General features: G+C 38.8%; 2 protein-coding genes across 5 annotated transcripts in view; one reads left to right on the top strand and one right to left on the bottom strand.

The window, feature by feature from the left end:
* The first annotated feature begins 1,996 nt into the window (after positions 1-1,996).
* Positions 1,997-23,701, top strand: part of LOC131261062 (uncharacterized) — a 47,751-nt gene continuing 26,046 nt past the window's right edge. Inside the window, exons 1-3 of one of the 4 annotated variants that reach the window (XR_009178175.1) lie at positions 14,427-14,536; positions 15,302-15,773; positions 16,622-16,749. Coding sequence is in view for 3 of the 4 variants with exons in the window: in XM_058262961.1 (XP_058118944.1) it covers positions 2,005-2,530; positions 16,622-16,644 (549 nt within the window). In the remaining variant the exon portion in view is untranslated. Of the gene's footprint in view, positions 2,531-14,426; positions 14,537-15,301; positions 15,774-16,621; positions 16,750-16,777; positions 17,301-23,701 lie in introns of those variants that run through there. The other 3 variants (XM_058262961.1, XM_058262960.1, XM_058262962.1) reach the window with 3 other exon arrangements.
* On the bottom strand, positions 11,568-13,189 carry LOC131261059 (6-phosphogluconolactonase-like). The gene is made up of 3 exons (XM_058262956.1): positions 12,953-13,189; positions 12,389-12,885; positions 11,568-12,323 (listed from the first exon to the last, which is right to left on the bottom strand). The coding sequence occupies exons 1-3, from the start codon at positions 13,074-13,076 to the stop codon at positions 12,195-12,197; spliced, it is 750 nt and encodes a 249-aa protein (XP_058118939.1). The 5' UTR covers positions 13,077-13,189; the 3' UTR covers positions 11,568-12,194.

The raw sequence follows: 23,701 nt of genomic DNA, 5'->3' as shown, positions 1-23,701 counted from the left end.
AAAAGTGTTATCAGCTTTCAACCCACATTTAAGCGACAAGAATTCAAGTAAATCATAAGATTTGAGCCGCCACGGTGTACAGTTGTATGGTGAACATAAAAGAAAACATCTGAAAATTAAAAAAAATTACGATTCCGCATGCCAAAGATCTTCAACAACAGCTTAAATACCTGCATGCGTAAGTGTTTTGCGTTTGCACGTTTGCGGTATGCGTGGAGCATAAAGTGGAGTCAAAGCCGTCCACCCGTCTTGTGTTTGGTGGATCTATTTGGTTGGTGGATTTTTTTCTTTATTTTGCGGCGAAAGGTGTTTTATAGTGTTTCTTTACCGTTTTCAAAGTGTTATTGAAAACGAAGTGTAAATGAAAAGTAAAACAAACTTAATGTTCGACCACACCCATGTTATCCGTGACCTTGAATGCCACGTGATATCGAGAAAGAAACATATACGACTGTTTCCGCATGTAGAAATCGAAATCAATCGTAAACTGTTATCTTTGAACCTTTGATAACAAAGTGTTACAGCTACAAAGTGTCCCAGGAATAATCAGGCTGAGGATTTGGTGGATCCGGTAAGGAAGAGATAAGAAGTGCGGGCAAAGAAAACATCGGCTGTATCCGCGAACTAAATGCTGGGGGTCATTCTTGGGTAAGTAGCTCGATAATTCAGCGTCCCATTCGTCTGCCATTGACACTGATTCCCAAGATCTGTGTCCTGGGCTTAGAACAGAACGGTGCTTCTTAGCTTACCTGATTTGTAACTTTCCGTAACTGTTTTCTAGATTTCAGAATCTGATGTAATTTAGCGATTTATCTACGATCCAGTAACGTAAGCAGCAACATTGAGTGCAGACATTTGTAAAGAAGATCGTGGGACAATCCACTTCCCCACAACTTGCTATCAGGAAGATCGTGAGCATCGTAAATTGTTTGAATTTCAATGTAAGTAAAGCAAATACAAGCTCAATGTGATCTATGCAGATATGTTTTAGGTTGGATTATTCTATTTGTTTCTTCTTCTTCTTCTTTGACGAGGATTTACTCCAGTACGGCTTTTGAATCCAGCTTCCTGGGCCTTCGCAAGCTAACCTGGAGACATAGACCTCTATTGAGTTAACGACCGGCTACTAAGGCCGTATGTCCTGATTTTCTGCGTATTGTGTGATTATTCTGATTTTTTGTGTGAGTCACTGTTTGACTACGACCATGCGGTCCGGTCGACCCTACTCTTCACTAACCTTTTTCAGAAAAACCGTGCACGGCTAACCACACTGGGGCGCTGCGAAACAGTGACTATATTCTACTTTTAGTCATTTTATTTGAAAACATCTGATAGTTACGAGTATGAAATTCAATTATTTTGAATGCACATATTGTGTCAAGTCGCGGTTTAGTTTCTATGTACCTTATATGCACTTTCTTTATGCGCTAGAAATATTACATCATCGGTAAACTTGTCTACAACTGCCCGAAGTGTTGAACAAGTGGTGAACTCTCTTCTGAAGTGAAGGATAAGCTGCACTACTTGTATTCTTGGAAATCTCGAAGGACTGACCTTGCCCCAGTGAAAACACGGCCTTCACCGATCCTCACTCTTGCAGGTCTCCGCGAGGTGGTCGAATCTACCACACCGAGCACGAAGGACTCGTCGTTTCTCGACCTTTCAAGGTGACAGACAGGTCAGCCGAGGCTAATGCTGCTCCCACCCCATCTGGTGCTCTGATCACTCTCAGAGATGGTTTCTTATTAGATTGTGTTTTTGAAAAATGATACATTAATCAACATGAAAGCCAAATTGATTCTACATGCCTTACAATATGAGTTATTACATTGATTACTGCAAACAATAAACTAAGTTTCTTCAACATCTCTTTACAGATTACAAAAACACAAGAAGTTGAAGTTTATTTATGTAACGATTGAGGAGATGGAGAGATTCGACAAAAATAATACTTACATGGAAAATAAATCTGACTCCGAACAAAACGCATCATCTTCGGGGACAATGATACCTTTCGCTGATTCGATAACAGCATCGGAACCCGACAGTTTAAGTCTTGCAAATCAGCAAAAAGGGGTCAAATCGAGTGAAGTAATGCATCCTTCCATCCAGCCAAACCCCGTAGTCCACGCTTCGCCAACAAACGATGGTGCTAGCAATTCTGGAACGCTCGATAAGAGCGATTCTACCAAAACATATGGAGGAAAGAAGAACGCATCAAAAGACTCCAATGATGGTGTTTCTGCAAAACAAAGAAATCTAGGAATGATCGACTCTCTTGTTGGAGCAACCTATCAGCAAAAGCTGTCTATACCGGTCGTATGTCGAGTTGCTATGCTGATGCGAAAAAATAAGCATTTAAACTTCACAATAACCAACGACGATGAAGAAGGTGGATTGTTTGACGACATCGTATTTAAATCCGACGTTGGTGACCTTTTCATCCAAGCTAAGCACAAGGAAGATAAGAGCTACACAATCACATGGGACGACCTTACGTCGACGGATAAAAGTGCGCCGTTTGCGATAAGTAAGTATTTGAACTCTTTTCTACAGAATGAATGGGATAAGAGGGAAAAGCCGCTCATACTTGCGCTTTGTACCAACATTGGATTACACGAAGAAGTCATTACGTGCGTCAAAAAATACCCTTTTGGCACAAATATCGTTGATTCTATTCTCAAGTCCATCACTAATGATGCCTATAACATTGATTTGAACATCTTCAGAGATGAAACCAAAAACAAACTATTGGACTACTTAATAGAAGACTCCGAATTAGGAGCTCTTGCAAAGTTGATTGCACAGCATATTTTCCAGGGAAAAACGGTTGATTTTCGCAACGATTCGGTTCAAACAAAATACCGATCTATCATAGAAAACCAGATTTCCGTAAAGAGAAGTAAAGGACACGAATGTTACGAAATAAATGTTGGATTTTTCAATGAAAATGCGGAATTTAAAAGACTTTTTGAACACGAGTACAAACTTCAACAAAGAGAACAACTGATTCGGGATGATATAAAAGAGAAAGGCATTAAACTTGAAAAGGAAAAACCAACAGAGTTTGAGGACAAGAACAATCCGAAACGAATATGTATTTCGGATGTAGCTGATCTTGCAACACTGCTAGCCCAACATATTTACCACGAGAAAAATATTGATTTTCAGATTGCTGTATTCCAAAAATACCGATATGCCATAGAAAAGTTTATTGGCACAGACAACAAAAATCGTAAAGGTTGTTACGTAGTCGATGAAAATAATTTCAATAAAGTAGGTTGTAAGAATTTCAAAAGGTTGTTTGATATGGAGTATCAAAACCTGCTCAAAATAGAGCCTCTAGACATTTGGGAAGATGTTCAAAAGAAAGGCATACGTCTCAAGAAACAAAAACAACCAGACAAAAGTGGTAGAAAGGAATTACCAAAACCAATAGAAGATGATCAAATCAAGAAGTTTTTCAAATCATTTATGATAGTTTGCAATACAAAACACGAGGAAGATCAAGTCGTTACCAGCATTCTCGAAGGCGAAGTGTTACCCGAAAACATAAGAGAACAATCCTCTGCCGCGTTTACTTTTAACAAAGTCGGAATGTGGATTTTGGATAAGATGAAAGACAAAAGTAGGACACCCATTGAAAGACGGGATATAAATGAATTGTTTATGTACATTGAGTCATCGTTAAGTTTCTCACAGTTGAAAAGCTTATCAAACTCTAATTGTACCAAATTGCTTAATTTGGGACTTCAATGCAAACGGGAAGTATTGCAAGAATTTAAATTATACAAAAACCTCAATTCGTTACTTGCACAAGTACAAACTAATAGAAATGAGGAATTCAACGTGGATATTGATGAGTACAATTACCCTCCGTGGGTTGTACCTCAAATTATACAGTCTATCGATTCCAAACTGGATTTTCTATTTTTAGAAGATACACAGTTTGAACCACGGAAAAAACAAATAATATATGCGTTTGGTGCAATGGAAAGTCCTCTTATTTTGGTGATTGGATGCAAAAGTTTTCCCAATTTTAAAGGGTATATAGAAGGGCGGGTTGAAGGCATGTCAACAAAAACTATCAAAAAGATTATACTTATCGATCAAACTTATAATGTTGCAGAGATTGAAAGGGATCTTCTTGTCCGAGATCTGACAGACAAGAGCAGAGAACAATTAATCTATCAAACCAAGCGTTTCTTTGGAACCGAAACATCAACCAACGAGCTTATCCATGATGAAGATAAACTTAATTTTGTTTTAGATGTCTTACAACTTCCTAGTGGGACATTAATAAAATGTAATAAGTTGAAGGAAAGCTATGAGAAAATTAAAGAAATATTCATTCATAGAAAATTGGAGCGATGTGATAGAAACGAATTGCGGGAAACCTCGAGTTCGAGATTTTGGTATGCTAGAGCAGAAGGTACGACTCTTTCGAAACTATTTCCTGGCAGTGAAACTGGGAATATAATCAGTTACAACACATTTTTGGATTATAACAACGAACAGTTTAACAGGATTCTATTGCATGGAAACAGTGAATACAAACATCCACCTGGCGTTGACGGAAACACCCAGAACCACGTACAGTCCAATTCATGTGATTTCGATAAAACCGATCCTAAAGTGCATGTAATTTTCAACGAAGCCGGATCGGGGAAATCATTCTACCTGACTTGGTTAGCTACGTATCTTCAGGATAGGAGTCCGTCTTGGTGGATTGTTAAGTTCAATCTAAACGAATATTGCATGGAATTCGATCAATTGCAAAAAAGAGGTAAATGTGAAACTATGGGTGAACTGATCACGATCAGATTTCTTTTCCAGCTGGTCTACTTATCTTCTCTTGTCGAAAACATGTTTCAAATAAATTCTAATGAGAAATCCAATAATGCTCGGGCAATTGCGGAAGCAGTTGTTTTTTCGAACGATTGTTTGAATTTGGATGAAAACAAAATGGAAACCGTATCTTCTGAGGAATTAATACTGCTTAGAATATTTGAACATAAATTCAACAGCAAACAAATCGTCATTTTGATGGATGGGTTTGACGAAATCGCGCCACATTACAAGACAGTGGTGCTTCAATTATTAACCACGCTTAAAACCTTCGATGGAATTCGCAAGCTGTACCTTTCCAGTCGTCCGTATGGTTTGAGAAACGAAGTAGAGACCGCATTGGAGGATTGCGCATGCTACCGTTTAGTGGAATTCGACCAAGGAGATCAATATTCTCTTATTGGTCGATATCTTTTAAAGCACTTTGACGAATACAATTCATCAGACGATACAAAACAAGTAAGGACATGTCGTGTTGTTTTTGCAATTTTAGGAGAGATCCTGGGAGACCTTATGGAAATCCCTCTGTTTTTATCGATGGGAATAGAGCTGTTGATGCCTATGGTGAAATTGTATATAAGTATAGTAGAAGAAACAATTTCCAAACAAATTATAAAAGATTGTGAGAATAGTTTTGAACCTGTCAGTATGGTGGAAAGTTTTGTTGAAAAGAAGCTTGATATCGTGAGCATTGAGAAAACCGGTTCAACCATTGCTACTTCTAAAACGGTCAAGGCAATGAATGATGCAGAACAATATCTAAAAGAGGTCAAAGAAACCCACTCACTCTTGGCTTTGTACACAATTATGTATGAAGATGATATAGAGAAATTATTCACGGTTGAAACGCAAAACACTGCACTCCGGTACATGGAAAATGTAAAGAACGGTTCGGAAAAGTTAGGTCTAATTGAAGGAGTTTCAGATAACACACCGATCTTCAGTCATAGGTTATTTGCGGAAAATTTTTCTGCCCAATGGTTTTATTCTAATCAAAATGCTACCGGTGTTAAAGACTTCCTGAAACGCGAAATTTATGAGACCATCGGCAAAATTGAAATAAGACAATTTTTAGACAGAATGATTTGTAGGAAAAGTCCACTTCATATGGCAGTTCTTGATGGTTCAAAGGGAAAAATCGAGAGAATTCTAACTGAAAATCCCAACTTAATAACTGCAAGGGACGATTGGGGAAGAACTCCGTTGCATTTATCAGTTTCTTTTCCTCCGTCTAAAGGCCATAGAAAAATTGTTGAATTCTTATTGCATTGGGTTGATGAAAATAGCGTGAATATACAAGACACATATTTCGAATGGTTTCCATTGGATTATGCGTATTGCGCTGACATTGTATTTCCTCGTTCCATTAGGGAATCCTTGTACAAATATGAAAGTCTGGGTTGGGACTGCGTACTGACATTATTAAACAAAGGAGCTTCCATCGATACTCCTGAAATGTTATCCCGATTTTCTACAAAGGAACATTTCATGATGGTCGTAGACGGGTTGATCATTGAATTCTTCACAGAAAGAAACTACACACCGAACTTTGAAACGATTTTTACGAAATTGGTAAAGAATTTGGGACCGGACAAAGTACTTAATTTAAAGATACCGATTTATTCGAAATACTTTCGCGAAGGGAAAAGGGGTTTGAAGTTCATTAAAAAACTAAAACACCACATAAGAAAAATGATTAAAGACTTCTCCAGTAGTATACCTATTTTAGAGTTTTGTGTCATAATTGATTCTGTAATGTTCAAAATTATCATTGAAAATTCAAATGATTTGAAACTCAAACCACGTATTGAACACTATTTCATGTTAGCATTAAAATATCGTTCGATTAATGTTCTACACTATTTGATCAAAGATCATCGACAGTATTTGAATTTGAAAGCGATAAAAGACAATTTTGAGCAGGAGTTGTGTGTGCTGCTTGCATTCTTGCAAAATGATGAACAGGAGTTCAAATCTCTTTTCCACGAATATTGCACTCGATATAACATCACTTGCCGTGAAGACACTCCACGACAATCTGAGAATTGGAATAGAGGATTTTTATCGCAACACGATCTTATGGAAGTTTTTCCTACAGAGATTAAAATAAGAGAGGACACCGGTATTGATAGTGGTACAGAATTTTTGATTGCACGAGCATTGCAGCTTGATAATGCATCCGCCGTCGAATATTTATTTCACAAATTAAAAACAAATCTAGACAATCGTTTTATTAAGCAAATTTACCTAAACTGTAAAATTAAGTGGTGTTGTCAAAGCTCCTATCATTTTCTCCTCGATAACTGCATAGATCGTAGTGACACTGATGAATTCGGTAGAAATTTGTTACAATTTGCGGTAGGTTACGGTGATTATAATTTGGTAAAATGTCTCATGGCACATTATGATTTCCAACCGAAGGAAATAAATACAAGGGAAAACAATTGGAACGCATTCTTCTACTGCGCATCAAGTTTCGGAAGGGGTGATAACAACGTATGGGATGAAGATGATGATGATGATGATGGTGATGAAGATGATGATGATGATGATGATGATGGTGATGACGATGATGATGACGATGATGATGATGATGATGATGATGATGACGATGATGATGATGATGATGATGATGATGATGATGATGATGATGATGATGATGACGATGATGATGATGATGATGATGATGATGATGACGATGATGATGATGATGATAACAAAAAAAATATCTTCGTTCATATGCTAGAGAAAGATCCTGTGGATTGTTTTAGTCAACTGGATGCGAAAGGAAAGAATGTATTTTATTATGCTGCTAAGAACAACAGGAGTATTTCTCTGTACATTATTCAACGTGAATTTCAGAAGCAGTTGGAGGATTTAAACTCAGATCAGATCGTGGATTTGATAAAATTACTCAAAGCATCAGGCTTGAATGCAAAGGACATGTTAGAATATCTTCAATACACACATTTGAAAGATAAAAACGAATGTAACTGGATTTGTGACACTCTGCAATCAATCGAGGAACTTCGATACCACGATGAAAATGGTAGGAATCTTTTGCACATCGCCATTATGAAAGGTTGGTTTGTTTTGGGGAAATGCCTCATTGAGGATTATGGTTTTGATATTAAGGAAATCAACAAAAAAGAAAACAATTGGAACGCATTCTTCTATTGTGTGGGAAACGAATATGCTGATGATGATGGAAATAGAAATCGTTTCTTTTTGTACATGATGGAAAAGGACCCTATCGATTGCTTTGAGCAACGTGATTCAAACCTTAAAAATTTATTTTATTATTTGAATAAATTTGACGAAAACCTTGCAAAACAGATGTTGAAACCAGAGTGTGACAAACTTAGGCAATTGTCAATCGAACTGCGAGCTCCAGCTTTGTTTGTCATGTTACAAAAGTCAGACATTTCTATCGAAAAGATATGGGAATATTTAGAAGAAAATCATTTGATTGATGAAAAGTCGGTTAACATAATTTGTAATAGGTTAAAACCAATTGGAGAACTAGACTACAAAAACGAAAAGACGGGTCGGAATCTTTTACATATCGCTATTATGGAAGGTTGGTTAACGTTGGCGAAATGTCTCATTGAACATTATGGTTTTGATGTGAAGGAAATCAATCAAAAAGAAAATAACTGGAACGCATTCTTTTACTGCGTGTGCAACAGTGAAAGTGCTTCAAACAAACGGGAAACATTCACCTATTTGATGAAGAAAGTCCCTTTCGAGTGCTTCGGTCAATTGGATTCGAAGGGAAAGAGCGTGTTTTGGTATGCAACGGGTAATAATGACGAAATTGGTATGGATATTTTCAGACGAGAGTGTGAATTGCAGGAAAATCTTGCTATCGAAAAGCGAATCCCTGTATTGATGGACAAGCTTAAAAAATCCCGTCTCAATAGCTACGGTAAGATTCTTAAATTAGAGCAAAATCAGTTGGTTGATGAAAAGTCTGTTAACATAATTTGCGATTACTTGAAATTAACTGGAGAACTGGACTACAAATACATCAAAACGGACCGGAATCTTCTGCATATCGCTTGCATGGAGGGTTGGTTAATTTTGGTGAAATGTCTCATTGAACATTATGGTTTTGATGCACAGAAAATCAATGAAATAGAAGGCAACTGGAACGCTTTCTTTTACTGCGTGTGCAACAGTGAAAATGCTTCAAACAAACTGAAAATATTCACTTATTTGATGGAGAAAGACCCTTTTGACTGTTTCGGTCAACTGGATTCCGAAAATCATAATGTGTTTTATTATGCGCTGTTGAATAATGTTTTCGTTGCAGACTATATTGTACGGAATGAGTTGCCTGCAAATAATTCTGCTTCGGTTACAGAATGGGCTTCGATGTTTTCAAAACGCTTGAGAGAATCAAAACTAACGAGGACGGATATTGATAAATTCTTAACAGATTGGAAACAATATTCCACTTTGACGCAAAACATGAAATTTACGTCGAAATTAAATCAAATTTGAAAAGCTTGAATTGACGCAGAATTAAGAACAAGCCCAAACGATGGGAATTATCCTAACGAATTCGGTTTATCAGTCGAGATAAACATATGCCGCCGCAAAGTCAGATGTTTTCAGATTAATCGATTTGTTAGTATTAAAATAGAAATCTTGTAAATTTGCTAAAATATTAGATAATATAACCGTGTTAAAAAAAAAAACAAATCATTGATAGACTTATACAAAAACAATGTTAATGTAATGACATGAAATTTTTTGGGCAATAAACTCGCATTTATGTACTACCTCAAATAAACAACATGCTTGATAGTATTTAATCAAAACATCCGAATGGTGCGTTTCTGGATTTGTGGTGAGATCTTTCGTTTACAGGACTTTGGTAAACAACTTCAAAATTTAAAGAAATGCAAAGTAAGTATCATTCTAAAGTAGTTGTCCAGTGTCTTATTTACCTTTTGAACGTTAAATTTTCTTTCTACTAGGAGTAATTAAATCAAAAGTGATCAACTTAATCACGTAAATCATCCAGTAATTTGTAACCACTTATTTGAGCCATTTTCCCAGGGACTGCATGTGAGTTAGCATTACATTTATTGTAATTGCAATTGAAAGCGTGGTCGACGTTTCGTACTGTCCGATGATTTGATTCCCAACGACCTACAAAAAATCGTCCTTTCATATTCACAAAATTGTCATGCTTTTCATTCCAATTTTTTTAACACGTTGACTGCCATGTCACCCAAAAGTGGATGACAGCAAAACTCAATTCTAAAAAGTTTTTGACCCATAAATAAATGAAAATGCAACATAATTTCATAGTAATATGTTATATCAATTCTTTGGGAAGCTTAGTTTCAGCTTAGCCTTCAAAAATTGTTGGTTTAATAAATGTTATAAACAAATTGAATTAAAAAAGATTGTTCTAAAAAAGTGTGCTAAAAACACTTTTTAGAACAATCTTTTTTAGCACACTTTTTTAGAACAATCTTTTTTAATTTAATTTGTTTATAACATTTATTATAACATGTTTCCGATGACACTCGGCAGTATTGCGTGAAGGTCAGTGTGTAGGGACAGGAAGATCGGGATTGTGGAAAAAGCCAACAGCTGTGATGGATGTGTAAACGTTAAACATTATTTTATGGATACCTAATTCCTGATTTTTCCACTTGCAGTTCATCGAAGAAAACGTAGCAAAAGATCAGTAATATTCCTCTAACATCGGAAGTACATTAAAATTCCTCTTCCGGTTAGTTGAAAGCATGAGAGACATGCAATAAAAGACCACGCTCGCGAAGGCAATGGCCACCAAAAAGCCACTATAAATTAAGTAATAACCTCTTTGGAGTGCTAAAAGAAGGCTTGTGGAGATAAGAATGTGGGGCAAGGGGGTCGAGTTCCTGATGTACTGCATGTCGCCATGTCGGTCGGGTTGGGCAACGTGTGGTGGTTTCCGTTCGTGGTGCTGGAAAACGGTGGCGGTGCGTTCGTCATTCCGTAAATCATCGTCCTGCTGCTCGTTGGCAAACCGGTCTACTAAATGGAGATGATCATCGGCCAGTTCTCGAGCCGGGGCAGCGTACAAAAAGTCCTCTACTGAAGCCTCTACTGGCGGCTCTGCTGGATGCGATGGATCACACCGAAGCTGATGTACGTCATCCTGATCTACAACCTTGTCACGCTGGAACCGTTAATGCACAAAGAATACGTGTATCTCACCATCGTATACGTATGGCACAAGATTGTCACATAAGATAATATACCAGAGACACACTTTATCGCTTTCTTTCATTCTTCCCGAGGTAGGCATTGGATGGTGTATTTTTGCATTTGGATTGATGCAGCTTCCCATCTGGACAATTTATGCCATTTACAAGCAAAGCGGAAAAAACTCACCGAGGTATGCGCATATCAATGATTACTTTACAGCCTTCCATAGAACTATCCGTTGTTTTTTCCACTACAGAAAATAAGAAATTCGTTCAAACCGACCGCGGCCTGGGGCCCCATTGATCCTGCCACCCACTACGAGTACAAAAAACTTATCGACGAAGACTGAGAAGAAGAAACGTTCGACCACACGGAACGAGAGGTGCTGCAGAAAGGGCGACCGATGCCCCGTTTTGGTTGAAGATTTTACTATATTTTTACAACTACGTGCCTTCAAGGTACTTTTCTTTTATCATTGCAATGAAATAAGAATCCGCGAGTTGGGCTATGTTATGTGATACATGTTATATTAAATATTGAATATAATTTATTGTACAAATTATAATAAAATAAAAGCCAATCTACTACCGTTGTCGTCCGTGCGGGACGCACTAAGAAGGAAAATCACTGAATTTTTAAATGCCATGGATTAGTATTATAATTGACCGCAATTCCATCTAGAAAACCGTTCACACTACCCTTATTTATGAGGTTTACGAATTCAAATAACAAGAATAAAACATATGTTCAGGAGAGTATCGAGGCCTGCTAGAAAAGATAACTAACTCTTTGTGCAATCCATCTCTTCACATTGTTAATAACCTTGAGGGCATCTGTCCTAGCTGACTACAATGGTTGTGGTTTGAATAAAATTTCATTAACTTCCTCTACCTTTTGACGATAAAATTTAAGGTTCCCAATTAGTAGAATCCTTTCTGATAACCAATCTTCAATGCATTTTTTTTAAACTGAACATCAAAGAACTCCATGGAAGGCACACGACATCGTTATATCGCGGAATGTACGCATTGTAATCATAGGTATGTCCATTGAAGACCGAGAAATATTCCTTGATGAGAAAAAGGCAGTAGTGTAAAAACACGAAGCTCTTCCAGGAAACACTCCGGAACTAGTTAGCATCCTCTAAGAGGATCCCCTTCGATCAACGAAGCCGCTTCGTCGCACGCTACGAAAATAAGATATCCGTTCGGGGGATCCACGAGAGTTGCCGGCAGAGATTTGTCTCTATCCGCTACGATTCTCTACGGTAAGTAAAAGGAATTTGGTCATGTTTGCATTACGTTTTTGAACTGGTCTTATGACTCACCTTCAGAATTTCTGCTTTTCCGTGACCTTGCGCACCAAACAGGCACACCTTGGCGTTGTTAATTAGTGGAAGCGTCATAGTAACTCGCTTCGGTGGAGGTTTCGGGGAGTCGTCAATCGGTGCGATCAGTTTCTTTTCCTCCTTCAACAACGGATGACCGGGGAACAGGGAAGCCGTGTGTCCGTCGGGGCCAATTCCCAAAATCAACAGATCAAACGAGGGCACTTCGGTGGACTTTTCCAAACCAAACGTTTTCCTGATCGTACGCTCGTAGTCGGCGGCCGCCTCATCCACATCGAGCGAACAATTGACCGGGAAAAATATGCTCTCCGGTACGTTGTCATGCTTCGCCACGAGTTGTCGCTTGTAGATTCCCCATGTTGACTCTTTGTCGGCTTCCGGAACGATGCGCTCGTCGCAAAAGAATATCTGCCACTTGCTAAAGTCGGAACGGAGATCGTACATGCCTTCGCAAAGAATATCCGCCAGCGAGCCACCTGAAACGCAAACACAATACAGAGCAAGTGTGACTTTGAAATAACTTTGACCATTCTTTTGACCTACCCGAGACTCCCAGGCGGAACCGATTTTGCTTTGCTAGTGTTTCATTGGCGAACTTTTCCAACAATCCTAATAATTCGTCGCAAATTGCATCACCGGTTCGGTACATTGCGCGTTTGTGAGGCATTTTGGGGATATAGATACAGGAAGGTATTCCAATTCAACAGAACCTAATCAGAGTCAGCCCTCTAAGAACTGAAAACCGTGTCGGTAAATAAAAATAAATAGAACAACTGGCAGTAAAGAACAAAACTAGTGTTGGCAGAATCGAGGTTCGGAAGATCCCGAAGATCCGAACCCTAGACGGATTCCATAGATTCGAATCCCATTTGACAGATTCTAAAGATTTGACCCAACCAAAGTGCATGCTATCCAGGTGGGTTCATTCCGAACAACACGTCATTAGAATAATAAAGGCAATTTACGACAATCGTTCTTAGTTGTTTTTTGTGTATTAAATTTGTCATTTGTGGTTATTTTCAAAACATGTTATAACTTTAAATAGAGAGGAACATGCTGTTTATATCGTGCCGTTGGATGGAGATGGGAAAAAAACCAACTGTTCATCTCCACATAGCGCACTCTCCCTTGACAAACTGACAAACTCGGTTCCCGCAACAGACGGAAAATTCGTAAGAAACTGGTATCAAAACTCTTGACAGCATTACCAAAGCCACTCGTTTTGACGTTTAATAACTGACGGATTAAGAAGAAGCGCAGAAGACTGAAACGAATGCGTGTCCACCTAGCGCACTCAGGAAACTCGAACCTCCATACACCAGTTTCCTAGCAAAGCTTAGTATGTGGAGATGAACAGTAACAGTAGCACTCGATTGCCTCGATTTGTAGCCGTTTAAGCTGGTTTCGGTAACATGCATCGTTCTTGTGTCCTTTTATTAGTACACAAAACTAAAAATAACTGTCAAAAATCATTTTCAATATGGCGGCCACGACAAGGATTTTGGGCTCACCTTTCTTAGGACCCACCTTGAGTATTGATATGTCAGAAACCGAATGCCACATTAGGTTGCGGTTGCAGGCAAAGATTGTAGCGAAATCTTCAACATCAAGCTAAACAGGCGAAAGTGTATTGCGTTTGCACGTTTGCGGTACTCGTGGAGCATAAAGCGGAGCCGCTAAAAGCTAAATGCGTTGTACAGTTCAGTCTTGTGTTTAGTGGATTTATTTTGTTGTCACCTTGTTTTTCGGCGAAAGGTGTTTCAAAGTGCTTCCTTACTGTTTTCTTACTGCGTGATCGTAACGCAGGGACAGTTGTAATTTGACTGCGCATTAGCGCGGATCGTTAGCAGCGCACGGGGTTCCTGTAATAGGTTAGCGAAAAGTAAGGTTATCCCACCCACATGGTCAAAAGTCAAAATGTGACTCACGAATAACCACAGAAAATCGAGGCCTTAGTAGCCGGTTGTTAATTCAATAGAGGTCTATGTCTCCGGGTTAGCTTGCGAAGGCCCAGCAAGCTACATTCAAAAGCCGTACTAGAGTAAATCCTCGCAAAAGAAGAAGTAGAAGTGATGCATGGAGAACAAACGAAAAGTATGACGGAATCTACACCGTTTTCGAGCTCAGGTAAGCATCGTTCAACTGCTTCTGTATCACCGTTCAACCGCAGGTAAACATTTGACGTTCAAGAAAAATACGGTTGCCTATCTGTGCATGGTCCAAACGTAAATGAATAAAGTTCAAACGCAACGAAACATTTGATGCCTCCGGTGTCAATGCACGTTTATATTGCCCGGATTCGGTTTTTGTCCTATTATCGCTTTTTACAATCGTTGGAAAACTATCATTGAGTAGGAAATCTTATGGTAAATAATTAGCCGCGGAGCACAAAGAGCTTTTTTAATCATTCAAGTGAGTTATTGAATAACATGGCAGACGAAAATAATGAAAAAATGTCATCCCGAAATCCACGAAAACTTACAACAACTGTAAAACGACTTCTTACGAAGATCAAGAATTTTTTACGCCGAATGCAGATTATAATAAAATTTTAATGTGACTGAATTATACAAATATAAATTAGTTATAAATTATATTTATTTTTATTCTAAAGGTCTTTGCAAATGAAATCAACAAAACGAAGTTAAACCTTTATCATGTAAACGTATCCGCTTGGATTCATCAAATGTTTCGTTGCGATTGAACTTTATTCATTTACGTTTGGACCATGCACAGATAGGCAACAGTATTTTACTTGGACGTCAAATGTTTACTTACGGTTGAACAGTGCTACAGAAGAAGTTGAACGATGCTTACCTGGGCTCGAAAACGGTGTATGTTCGACCACACCCATTGAAGTTTGTGGCTTTAAAAAACCAGTTCTTGTGATAGTTCCCAAGTGATATTGTGAATAATCATACGACCGTGTTCGCATGTGGCAATCGAAATCAAGCAGAATCTTTAAACCATTGAAAACAAAGTGCTATAGCTACTCAAAGTGCCCTAGTTATGATTCAACTGGAGTTTTGGTGAATCTGCCAAGGAAGAGATAAGGAGTGATTGCAACAAAAGCATCGGTTGTATCAGCGAGCCAAATGCTAGGGGTAATTCTCTAGCCTATTGAAGCACAGCGCATTTGCCACAGCATAAACTCAGACCAGAACGGTGCTTCTTAGCTTTTGTGATTTGTAACGTACTATTGGCTATATTTCCGAGTCTAACGTAATTTGGTTCATCGATCCAGTGACATAGGCAGCAACGTTGAGTGCAGATATTTCTACAGCAAAATATTGTGCGACATACTACTTCCCCAAAACTTACTATCCGGAAGATCGTGAGCATCGTAAATTGTTTAAACTTCAATGTAAGTAAAGCCAAATGCAAACCCATTATGATCGATGCAGATGCGTTTCGGGGAGAATTATTCTATTTTTAGTAATTTTATTTGAAAACGTGGGATAATCAAAATATTTCCCATTCGCGTAACGAAAGTTGAAGACAGAAAAACTCGTTCTACTTTGTCCTTTCGCTGATCGGTTTTAATTGTGTTGAGGTACAAAATATATTCTCAGTGGCATGATAATGGGTTGTCTCTTGTGCCATATTTAAATTGTATCATCGTGCAAATTAGATTTTGAGCTTCCAAATTCTTATGGTATCCTGGGTTTCTCGATTTTCTGTGCTTGGGGACGTTATATCTTGGCGTTAGTCGAATCCGAAACGACTCCGAAACGAACTACTGTTATAGGTGGGCAACGATATGAATTATGGTTGTTAAAACCACATCCACAAATATCATGAATAAACGTAACAAGTATTCTCTTGTTAAATATTCTAATATTGAATATTTAATTAACGCAAAAATTTCTAAATGTCCGTGATATCTTACAATAAATCAGATTTTACGGTGTTGCGAAAGTAATGACCAGACAAATATTTGTCGTTTAAGCAAATTATATTCAAGACTTTAGTGTTGTTTTCTTTTTTCGAAACTTTAATAAATTATCCAAATGTGTTGGAGTTCGTTTGCTGTAAAAGGTTTTCAATTTGTTTTAATATCAACTTGAATAGCAGATCGTTGCTTATTAGAATGTTTTTTTTTCAAAATAGATACAATAGAGTATATACCTTAATTCTACATACAATACAATATAAGTTATTACATACATTGCTGTAAACAATCAACTAAGTTTCTTAAACTTCTCTTTACAGAATACATAAGCACAAGTAGCTGAAGTTTTTTTACGTAACTATAGAGGAGATGGAGAGATTAAAAAAAAAAATCTTAAAAGGATGACCATAAATCAGTCTCCGAACAAAAAGCATCATCTTCGGGATAAGGACTTCGGGATAAGGAGACGTCAAGGAAACTTGACGCTGGTTCAATAACAGCATCGGATCTCGACAGTTAAAGTCGTGCAAATCAGCTAGAAGGGGTCAAATCGAGTGAAGTAATGGATCCTTCCATCCAGCCAAACCCCGTAGTCTACGCTTCGCCAACAAACGATGCTGCCAGTAATTCTGGAACGCTCGATAAGAGCGATTCTACCAAAAAACATGAAGGAAAGAATAAAGCATCAAAAGACTCCAATGATGATGCTTCTGCAACAAAAAAGGAATCTAGAAATGATAGGCTTTCTTGATGGTGCAACCTACCAGCAAAAGCTTTTCATACCGATGGTGTGTCGAGTTGCTACGTTGATTCGAAAAGATAAGCATTTAAACTTCACAATAACCAACGACGATGAAGAAGTTGGATTGTTTGACGACATCGTATTTAAATCCGACGTTGGAGACCTTTTCATCCAAGCTAAGCACAAGGAAGATAAGAGCTACACCATCACATGGGACAACCTTGCATCGACGGATAAAAGTGCGCCGTTTACGATTAGTAAGTACTTGAAATGTTTTTTAGAGAAAGAGGAAGAGTGGGTTGACAGGGAAAAGTTGCCCGTATTAGTACTTTGTACAAACATTGGACTACACGAAGATGTCAAAATGTCCTTTAAGAAATACCTTTTTGGCACAAATATTGTTGATTCTATTCTTAAATCCATCGCCAACGATGCCTATAACATTGGTTTGAACATATTGAAAGACGAAATCAAAAACAAATTATTGTACTACTTGAAAGAAGACTCCGAATTAGGTACTCTCGCTATGTTGATTGCACAGCATATTTTTCAGAAAAAAAAAGTCGATTTTCGTAACGATTCGGTTCAAACAAAATACCGATCTATCATAGAAAACCAGATTGCCGTAAAGAAAAGTAAAGGACACGAATGTTACGAAGTAAATGCAGGGTTTTACAATGAAAACAGGGAATTTAAAAGACTTTTTGAACACGAGTACAAACTTCAACGAAAAGAACAACTCATTCGAGATGATATAAAAGAAAAAGGCATTAAAGTTGAAAAAGCAAAACCAACAGAGTTTGAGGACAAGAACTATCCTAAACGAATATGTATTTCGGATGTAGCTGATCTTGCGACAAAGTTAGCTCAACATATTTACCACGAAAAAGCTATTGATTTTCAGGTTACTGTATTCCAACAATACCGTTATGTCATAGAAAAGTTTATTGCTACAGACAACAAAAATCGTAAACGTTGTTACGTAGTCGATGATAACAATTTCATTAAAGTAGGTTGTAAGGATTTCAAAAGGTTGTTTGATATGGAATATCAAAACCTGCTCAGACCAGAACCTCTAGACATTTGGGGAGAAACCCATTCACGCTTGGCTTTGTACACAATTACGTCAGTAGATTATATAGAGAAATTATTGTCGGTTGAAACGCAAAACGCTACACTCAGGTACATGGAAAGTGTTAAGAACGGATCAGAAAAATTAGGTCTTATTGAAGGAGTACTGAATAACCGACCGATCGTCAATCATAGGTTATTTGCAGAATATTTTGCTGCATTTTGGTTTTATTCGAATCAAAATGTAACTGGTGTTAAAGACTTTATGAAACGCGAAATTTATGAGACCAAACGCAGTAAAGAAATAAGACAAGTTTTAGACAGAATGATTTGTAGGAAAACTTAACTTCATATGGCACTTCTTAAAAAGGTATTCGGATGTTAATCAGAAAATATGACTTGGAACACGCGGACTTTTCTGTAGCATGCGATAAACATGACTATATTCTATCGAATTCAGTTTGACATGAAAATACAGTTCAGTGTCATGACGTACAGTGACGACACACCAAACTGGTAAAACAACTGTCAAATGGTTGTTTCTTTACACTCCTGCTCAACCTTTGCAGTTAGCTAATCCGATGCCCTCACACTGTTTACGAAAAGTCGCTACAGGTAGACTCTTCGTCATCATGTCTGCTTGTTGATCTGCTGATGGTATGTATCGTAGACTGATTTTTCCTTGACGAATCAGATCTCGCAGATAGTGAAGCTTAACATCAACGTGTTTGAGTCGTCCAAAATCCTTAGATTCCTCAGCAATTCGCATCGACGACTGGTTGTCTTCATAGAAAAGCTCCTCTGGGTTGAGTCCCATGTCTCTTAGCAAACGTACCAACCACTGTTCATGACATGCAGTCACACACAGCGCGGACGATTCCGCTTCCGTAGACGAAAGCGATACAACTTGCTGCTTCCTGGTTATCCAAGCGACAGTACTTCAAAAACCTTGCAACCAGGTTGCAGCATAAAAATTTGCTCTTGAGGCTCTCCGTTTAGGAATGCTGTCTTTACGTCCATTTGATGTATGAACATCCTCTCATGATTAGCTACAGCTAGCACGGTGCGTATTGTATCGAGTTTTGCAACTGGTGAATAAGTCTCAGTATAGTCAAATCCTTGACGTTAACTAAACCCGCGAGCTACCAAGCGAGCTTTATATCGATCCGGTTGTCCGTTGAAACCTCGCTTAATACGGAATACCCACTTGCTTGTGATGGGAGAACGACCTTCTGGTAACTTTGTCAAAGTCCAGGTGTTGTTCTTCTTTAACGAAAGCATTTCGTCTTGAACGGCTTCTTCCCATTTTGGCCAATCGCTCCGCTTTCGCGCTTCTGCTAACGAATCTGGAACATTATCCACATATCCCGTCGCATTCAATGCATACGCCGCTAGTTCAACACCATAATCTTTGTGCTATCCAGGCACCTTACGATTCCTTTTTGGTCGCTCCTCACTCTGTGTCTTATCATCACCGTCAGTCTCGCTTACATTCGACTCCACGTTTTGTTCCGTTGCAGATCTACTTTGTTCAGAAAAACTCTTAAATTCTTCTTCTGATTCTTCATTATGCATCGATTCGTGATCATTGTTCTCGAATGACTCGTCGATTTCACAATCACGAACAGGATCTTGTTCTGCAGCTGGATATACTAATATATCCGAATCAATATTACTTTGATGTGGAAGCACAGGTTCATAGTGTTTAGATTCATCAAACACCACATCACGTACATTTTTTATCTGCTTTGATCTTTCATCCCATACACGGTAGCCGTTATGTGTATAGCCAACGAATATTCCATTCCATGCCTTCGCGTCCATTTTTGCCCGGTGCTCCTTCGGAACATGAACGAAAACACTACAACCAAAAATGCGTATTTTGGCAATATTCGATTTGCTACCTTCCCACATCTCGTATGGTGTTATATTGGATGGAATAGCACTTGATGGACTCCTGTTCGCCAGATAAGCAGCAGTTTGTACAGCTTGGCCCCAAAACTGCTTGTCTATGCCACTATCTTCGAGCATCGAACGGGCCTTCTCCACCAAAGTTCGGTTCATACGTTCACTAACTCCGTTCAATTCAGGCGTATAGGGAACCGTCCACTCTACCTGAATGCCTTTCTGTCTGCAAAACTCGTTAAACCCTTTGCTACGGTATTCGCCACCATTATTACATCGTAGGCGACTTATTTGCTGTCCAAATTTTGCCGAAACTACAGCTTCATAATAGCGAAACTTCTCGTACACTTCTTCCTTTGCTTCAATGAGAAAAACCATCGTGAAATGTGACCAATCGTCAATGAAAGTTACAAAGTACTTCTTACCATCCAATCCATTGGTCCGGGGTAATTGGTCCACAAACGTCCGAGTGAATAAGGTCAAGGACTCGTGATGATCTTCTCTCCTCGCGTACCGGAAATGTGTTTCGCGTTTGCTTGCCTAATAAACACGGCTTGCTCACGAAAACTTTATCTTCGTTTCCTTTCGTATCATATGGTAGTTTTATGCCACATACCATCCCTTGTCGAAAAATCTACTCCAAGTTCTTGACATTAAGATGACCGTAGCGCCTATGCCATAGCTCCATATTTCTCGGAATGCGACTGTTAACTCACTTCTAACTAAGTAGGTCCCACGAAGGAAGACCTCCTAGCTTGGTTATCGGTGTGTAACGGGAAGTTATATTTCTGCCGGCTAATTGTCAAAGTCCCTGGACTCTATTACTTTCCAGCTAGTTGCCGCTGCGTGTGGTGGAGGCCTATGCTTTGGAAAGGGAGACTGGGTGCTTCAAGCTTTCGGATATGGCAGTGAGTGCGATAAAAAACCAACGAGGTTACTCTAGTCGGAGTTTGATTTAACACAAATTTATTTCAAAATTGATTCCGTTTATATACCAGAATTTCATCATGGTGTTTGTGCTTATACAATACAAGGTTTGGCAGGAGGCGAGAAGGATTGGTGATCCTTATGTTGGGTTTTTCTTCCTATCCACCTTATGATGCAACGCATTGCCTGAACATCCCGTTATCATTGCGTCATGTCCCTAGTCCGTTTTCTATGTTTATTTGGGATCAGGATCGCGATCGGTAACGGGAGTTTACATGTGGGTTTGTTTACAGCGCCGATCTACATATTTATTCCGTTGGTACATTGCGTAATCGCTGTTCCCTATGCCATGCGTTCGGTTTGTCCTAAACAAATGCGCGATCGACCCATGCGCTCGATGTATGTTGATTTGGGCATCTCGATCGTCCTTCTCGGAAAGTTCTTTATTTGGACAAACGATCGTACTGGATACCGAAATGTTACAATTTAAGGTGGGACTTTGCCTATCGACCTTTTCGTCTTCCTTTTGGTGCAGGGTTTCTTAAGTTTTATGGTTCTGAGCCGTTTGAGTTCAAATTGGCCGTTTTGTTGTGTTTTATCCTCGAACACATCGTTGGTGCAGCAACATTCCCCCCCTCGTAATTCAACTCGATGAATTACGCCTTGGCTTGTGTTCGAGATGAGGCATGTTGATAGCTTCTTCCATTTCGATTTTCTCAGGTTTGTTAACTGTTTGTTTCCTTTGTTTGATTATTATGATCGCTGACACACTGGCTGCGATAATTATTAAAATTATTATAAAAACTACTGTTACGTAGGTTGTGATTAAACTATTAGTTGTAGTTTTCTTATCTTCTTCTATTAAAGGCGTTTGAACATTATCATGTCTTCTAAAATAAGTTTTAATTTCCCTTTTGAATGAAAAATCAGCCTTGATTGTTTCGTTAGCTGATTCGATAACACAATCATCTTCAAGTTCTACAATCGCTGCGTAATTGACGAGATTGATTTCTCCGTACCCGCAATTCAACTTGATGCTTTTAACATCATTTGTATAGTAAAAGACTGAATTCGCCTCTTTCATATGAATTAGTTTAGTGCAAGGTGTTTCTAATCTTTTCATTGGGCAAATGCTAGAGTGATTCACTGAGAATATCTTTTCCGCTAAGCAATCTATTTCCTTTTCGATCACCGGATGATTAACTAGGAAATGAGTTTTATTTAATTCAATGAAGTTATTGGGATAAAAATGTGCCCAATTATCATTTACTGCTATTATAGATTTGTTTAAAGTAATTATTGTCTTGTGATTTCGATCCGGTACAGGATAGGCCTGAAATATTTCGAATGGATTAGCTTCCACTAGTAGAACTGTTATAATGATTTGCAGTATTTGCTATTTTTCTTGTATAGAAAAGGTTGGATGTATTCGTACAATGCGAATTGTTTTCGGTAAGTTCTTTTCTACCTCATCAAAGTTTCTTCAACTCATCCTCTTGTATTGGTTCTATTCTTATCATTTTATATTTTTCTGCCATGTTATCAATAATTTGATGAGCTTAAAAAGTAAGCTCAACTATTAACAATCTAGCAAGAATTTTTGCTTGTTCAGTGTCCGCATTTATCATATGAAATAGTAAGTTTGCGCTTTTGTTTTTGAAGTTTTGTTCTAGCGCTTTGGATTTCTCATTTACTGTCGCGAGTGAACTTAATATTGTTTTATATTTGATTTCTTCTGATGATTGCATTCTTTCTAAATCTTCATGAATTTTATCCCCGCCCACCAGCATGTCTTTTAAGAATCCTATGATTCCTCCTACTCGTTTTACTCGCGTGGTATACCGTAATTCGCGCTCCACAATTTTGCTCTGAATGTTTGCCATATCGATGGCTTCTTTAAGTGTGTCATCTTTTAACTGATCCTTGTTGACGTACCTTGTATATAAAACGCGTAAGTCGTAGCGAAGTTGGTGCATATTCCCGATGTCAGCATTGGGAGAGATGTCCAGTGGTATGCTCCGCGTAATCAGCCCCGTTGTACTAAGCATGTTCCCAGGTGGTTGAACAGGATTCCGCCGTCGTTTACCGGTTGAATGTTGATCGTCTCAACGCAGCCAATGCTTTATACCAATAGAGTTGTGGGGTTACCTTTGGCTTTTAGTTCCACAATTTCTTTATTCTTTTCTTAACGAAGTGCACACGTCGAAGTCTATGAGTCGAATGTCCGAGCTAAATTGCTCGTTACGTTTTGGGGCGCGAAGTTGACGTTTAGTGATGAGCGATAGATGTAGGGATTCGACTCCTTCAAATCCGACTCCCAATCCGTCATATGTCATCTGTCAGTCATTTCGAACAGACCATTTTTCCGCTCGCTGCTCATTATCGCCACAGTACTCCCCCTCTAGATGGGAGTTACCGATAACGTGTTGGGATGAAAACTCTACGTTGGGATCGTGTAACTCCGGTCGATAAATCTGTAGAAGGTGGCGATAAGTTGCGCTGCGACTGGTCCGTCGTCGCCGCTGGTTTCGCGCAACCGGGGGTTGTCGTCGGAGATTTTCCGTTGGCCAAGTTGGCTGGGGCTCTGGATGGAGTAGCTGGTGTTCCAGTACCTGTTGCTGGCGGTTCCTCTGAGGTTGTTGCGGGGCGGTAACACGGTTTGAGGCGGTCAATGGAAACGGTGGAGGTTTTACCATTGATCGACACGAGGAATGTTTTTTCGCCGCGCTTGATGACCAAATAGGGACCTTGATAT

This window comes from Anopheles coustani, chromosome 3 (assembly GCF_943734705.1).
Source record: "Anopheles coustani chromosome 3, idAnoCousDA_361_x.2, whole genome shotgun sequence".
Lineage (NCBI taxonomy): Eukaryota > Metazoa > Arthropoda > Insecta > Diptera > Culicidae > Anopheles > Anopheles coustani.
The sequence above is the reverse complement of the archived record's forward strand: the minus strand, read 5'-3'. Positions and strand labels throughout refer to the sequence as shown.

Excerpts from the sequence above, each read along its gene's own strand:
- LOC131261059 (XM_058262956.1), bottom strand. The coding sequence starts at position 13,076 with ATGCCTCACAAACGCGCAATGTACCGAACCGGTGATGCAATTTGCGAC. Across the intron at positions 12,886-12,952 it reads GTTCCGCCTGGGAGTCTCGG|GTGGCTCGCTGGCGGATATT; the intron begins GTAGGTCAAAAG and ends TTTGCGTTTCAG. Across the intron at positions 12,324-12,388 it reads GAAAAGCAGAAATTCTGAAG|AGAATCGTAGCGGATAGAGA; the intron begins GTGAGTCATAAG and ends TACTTACCGTAG.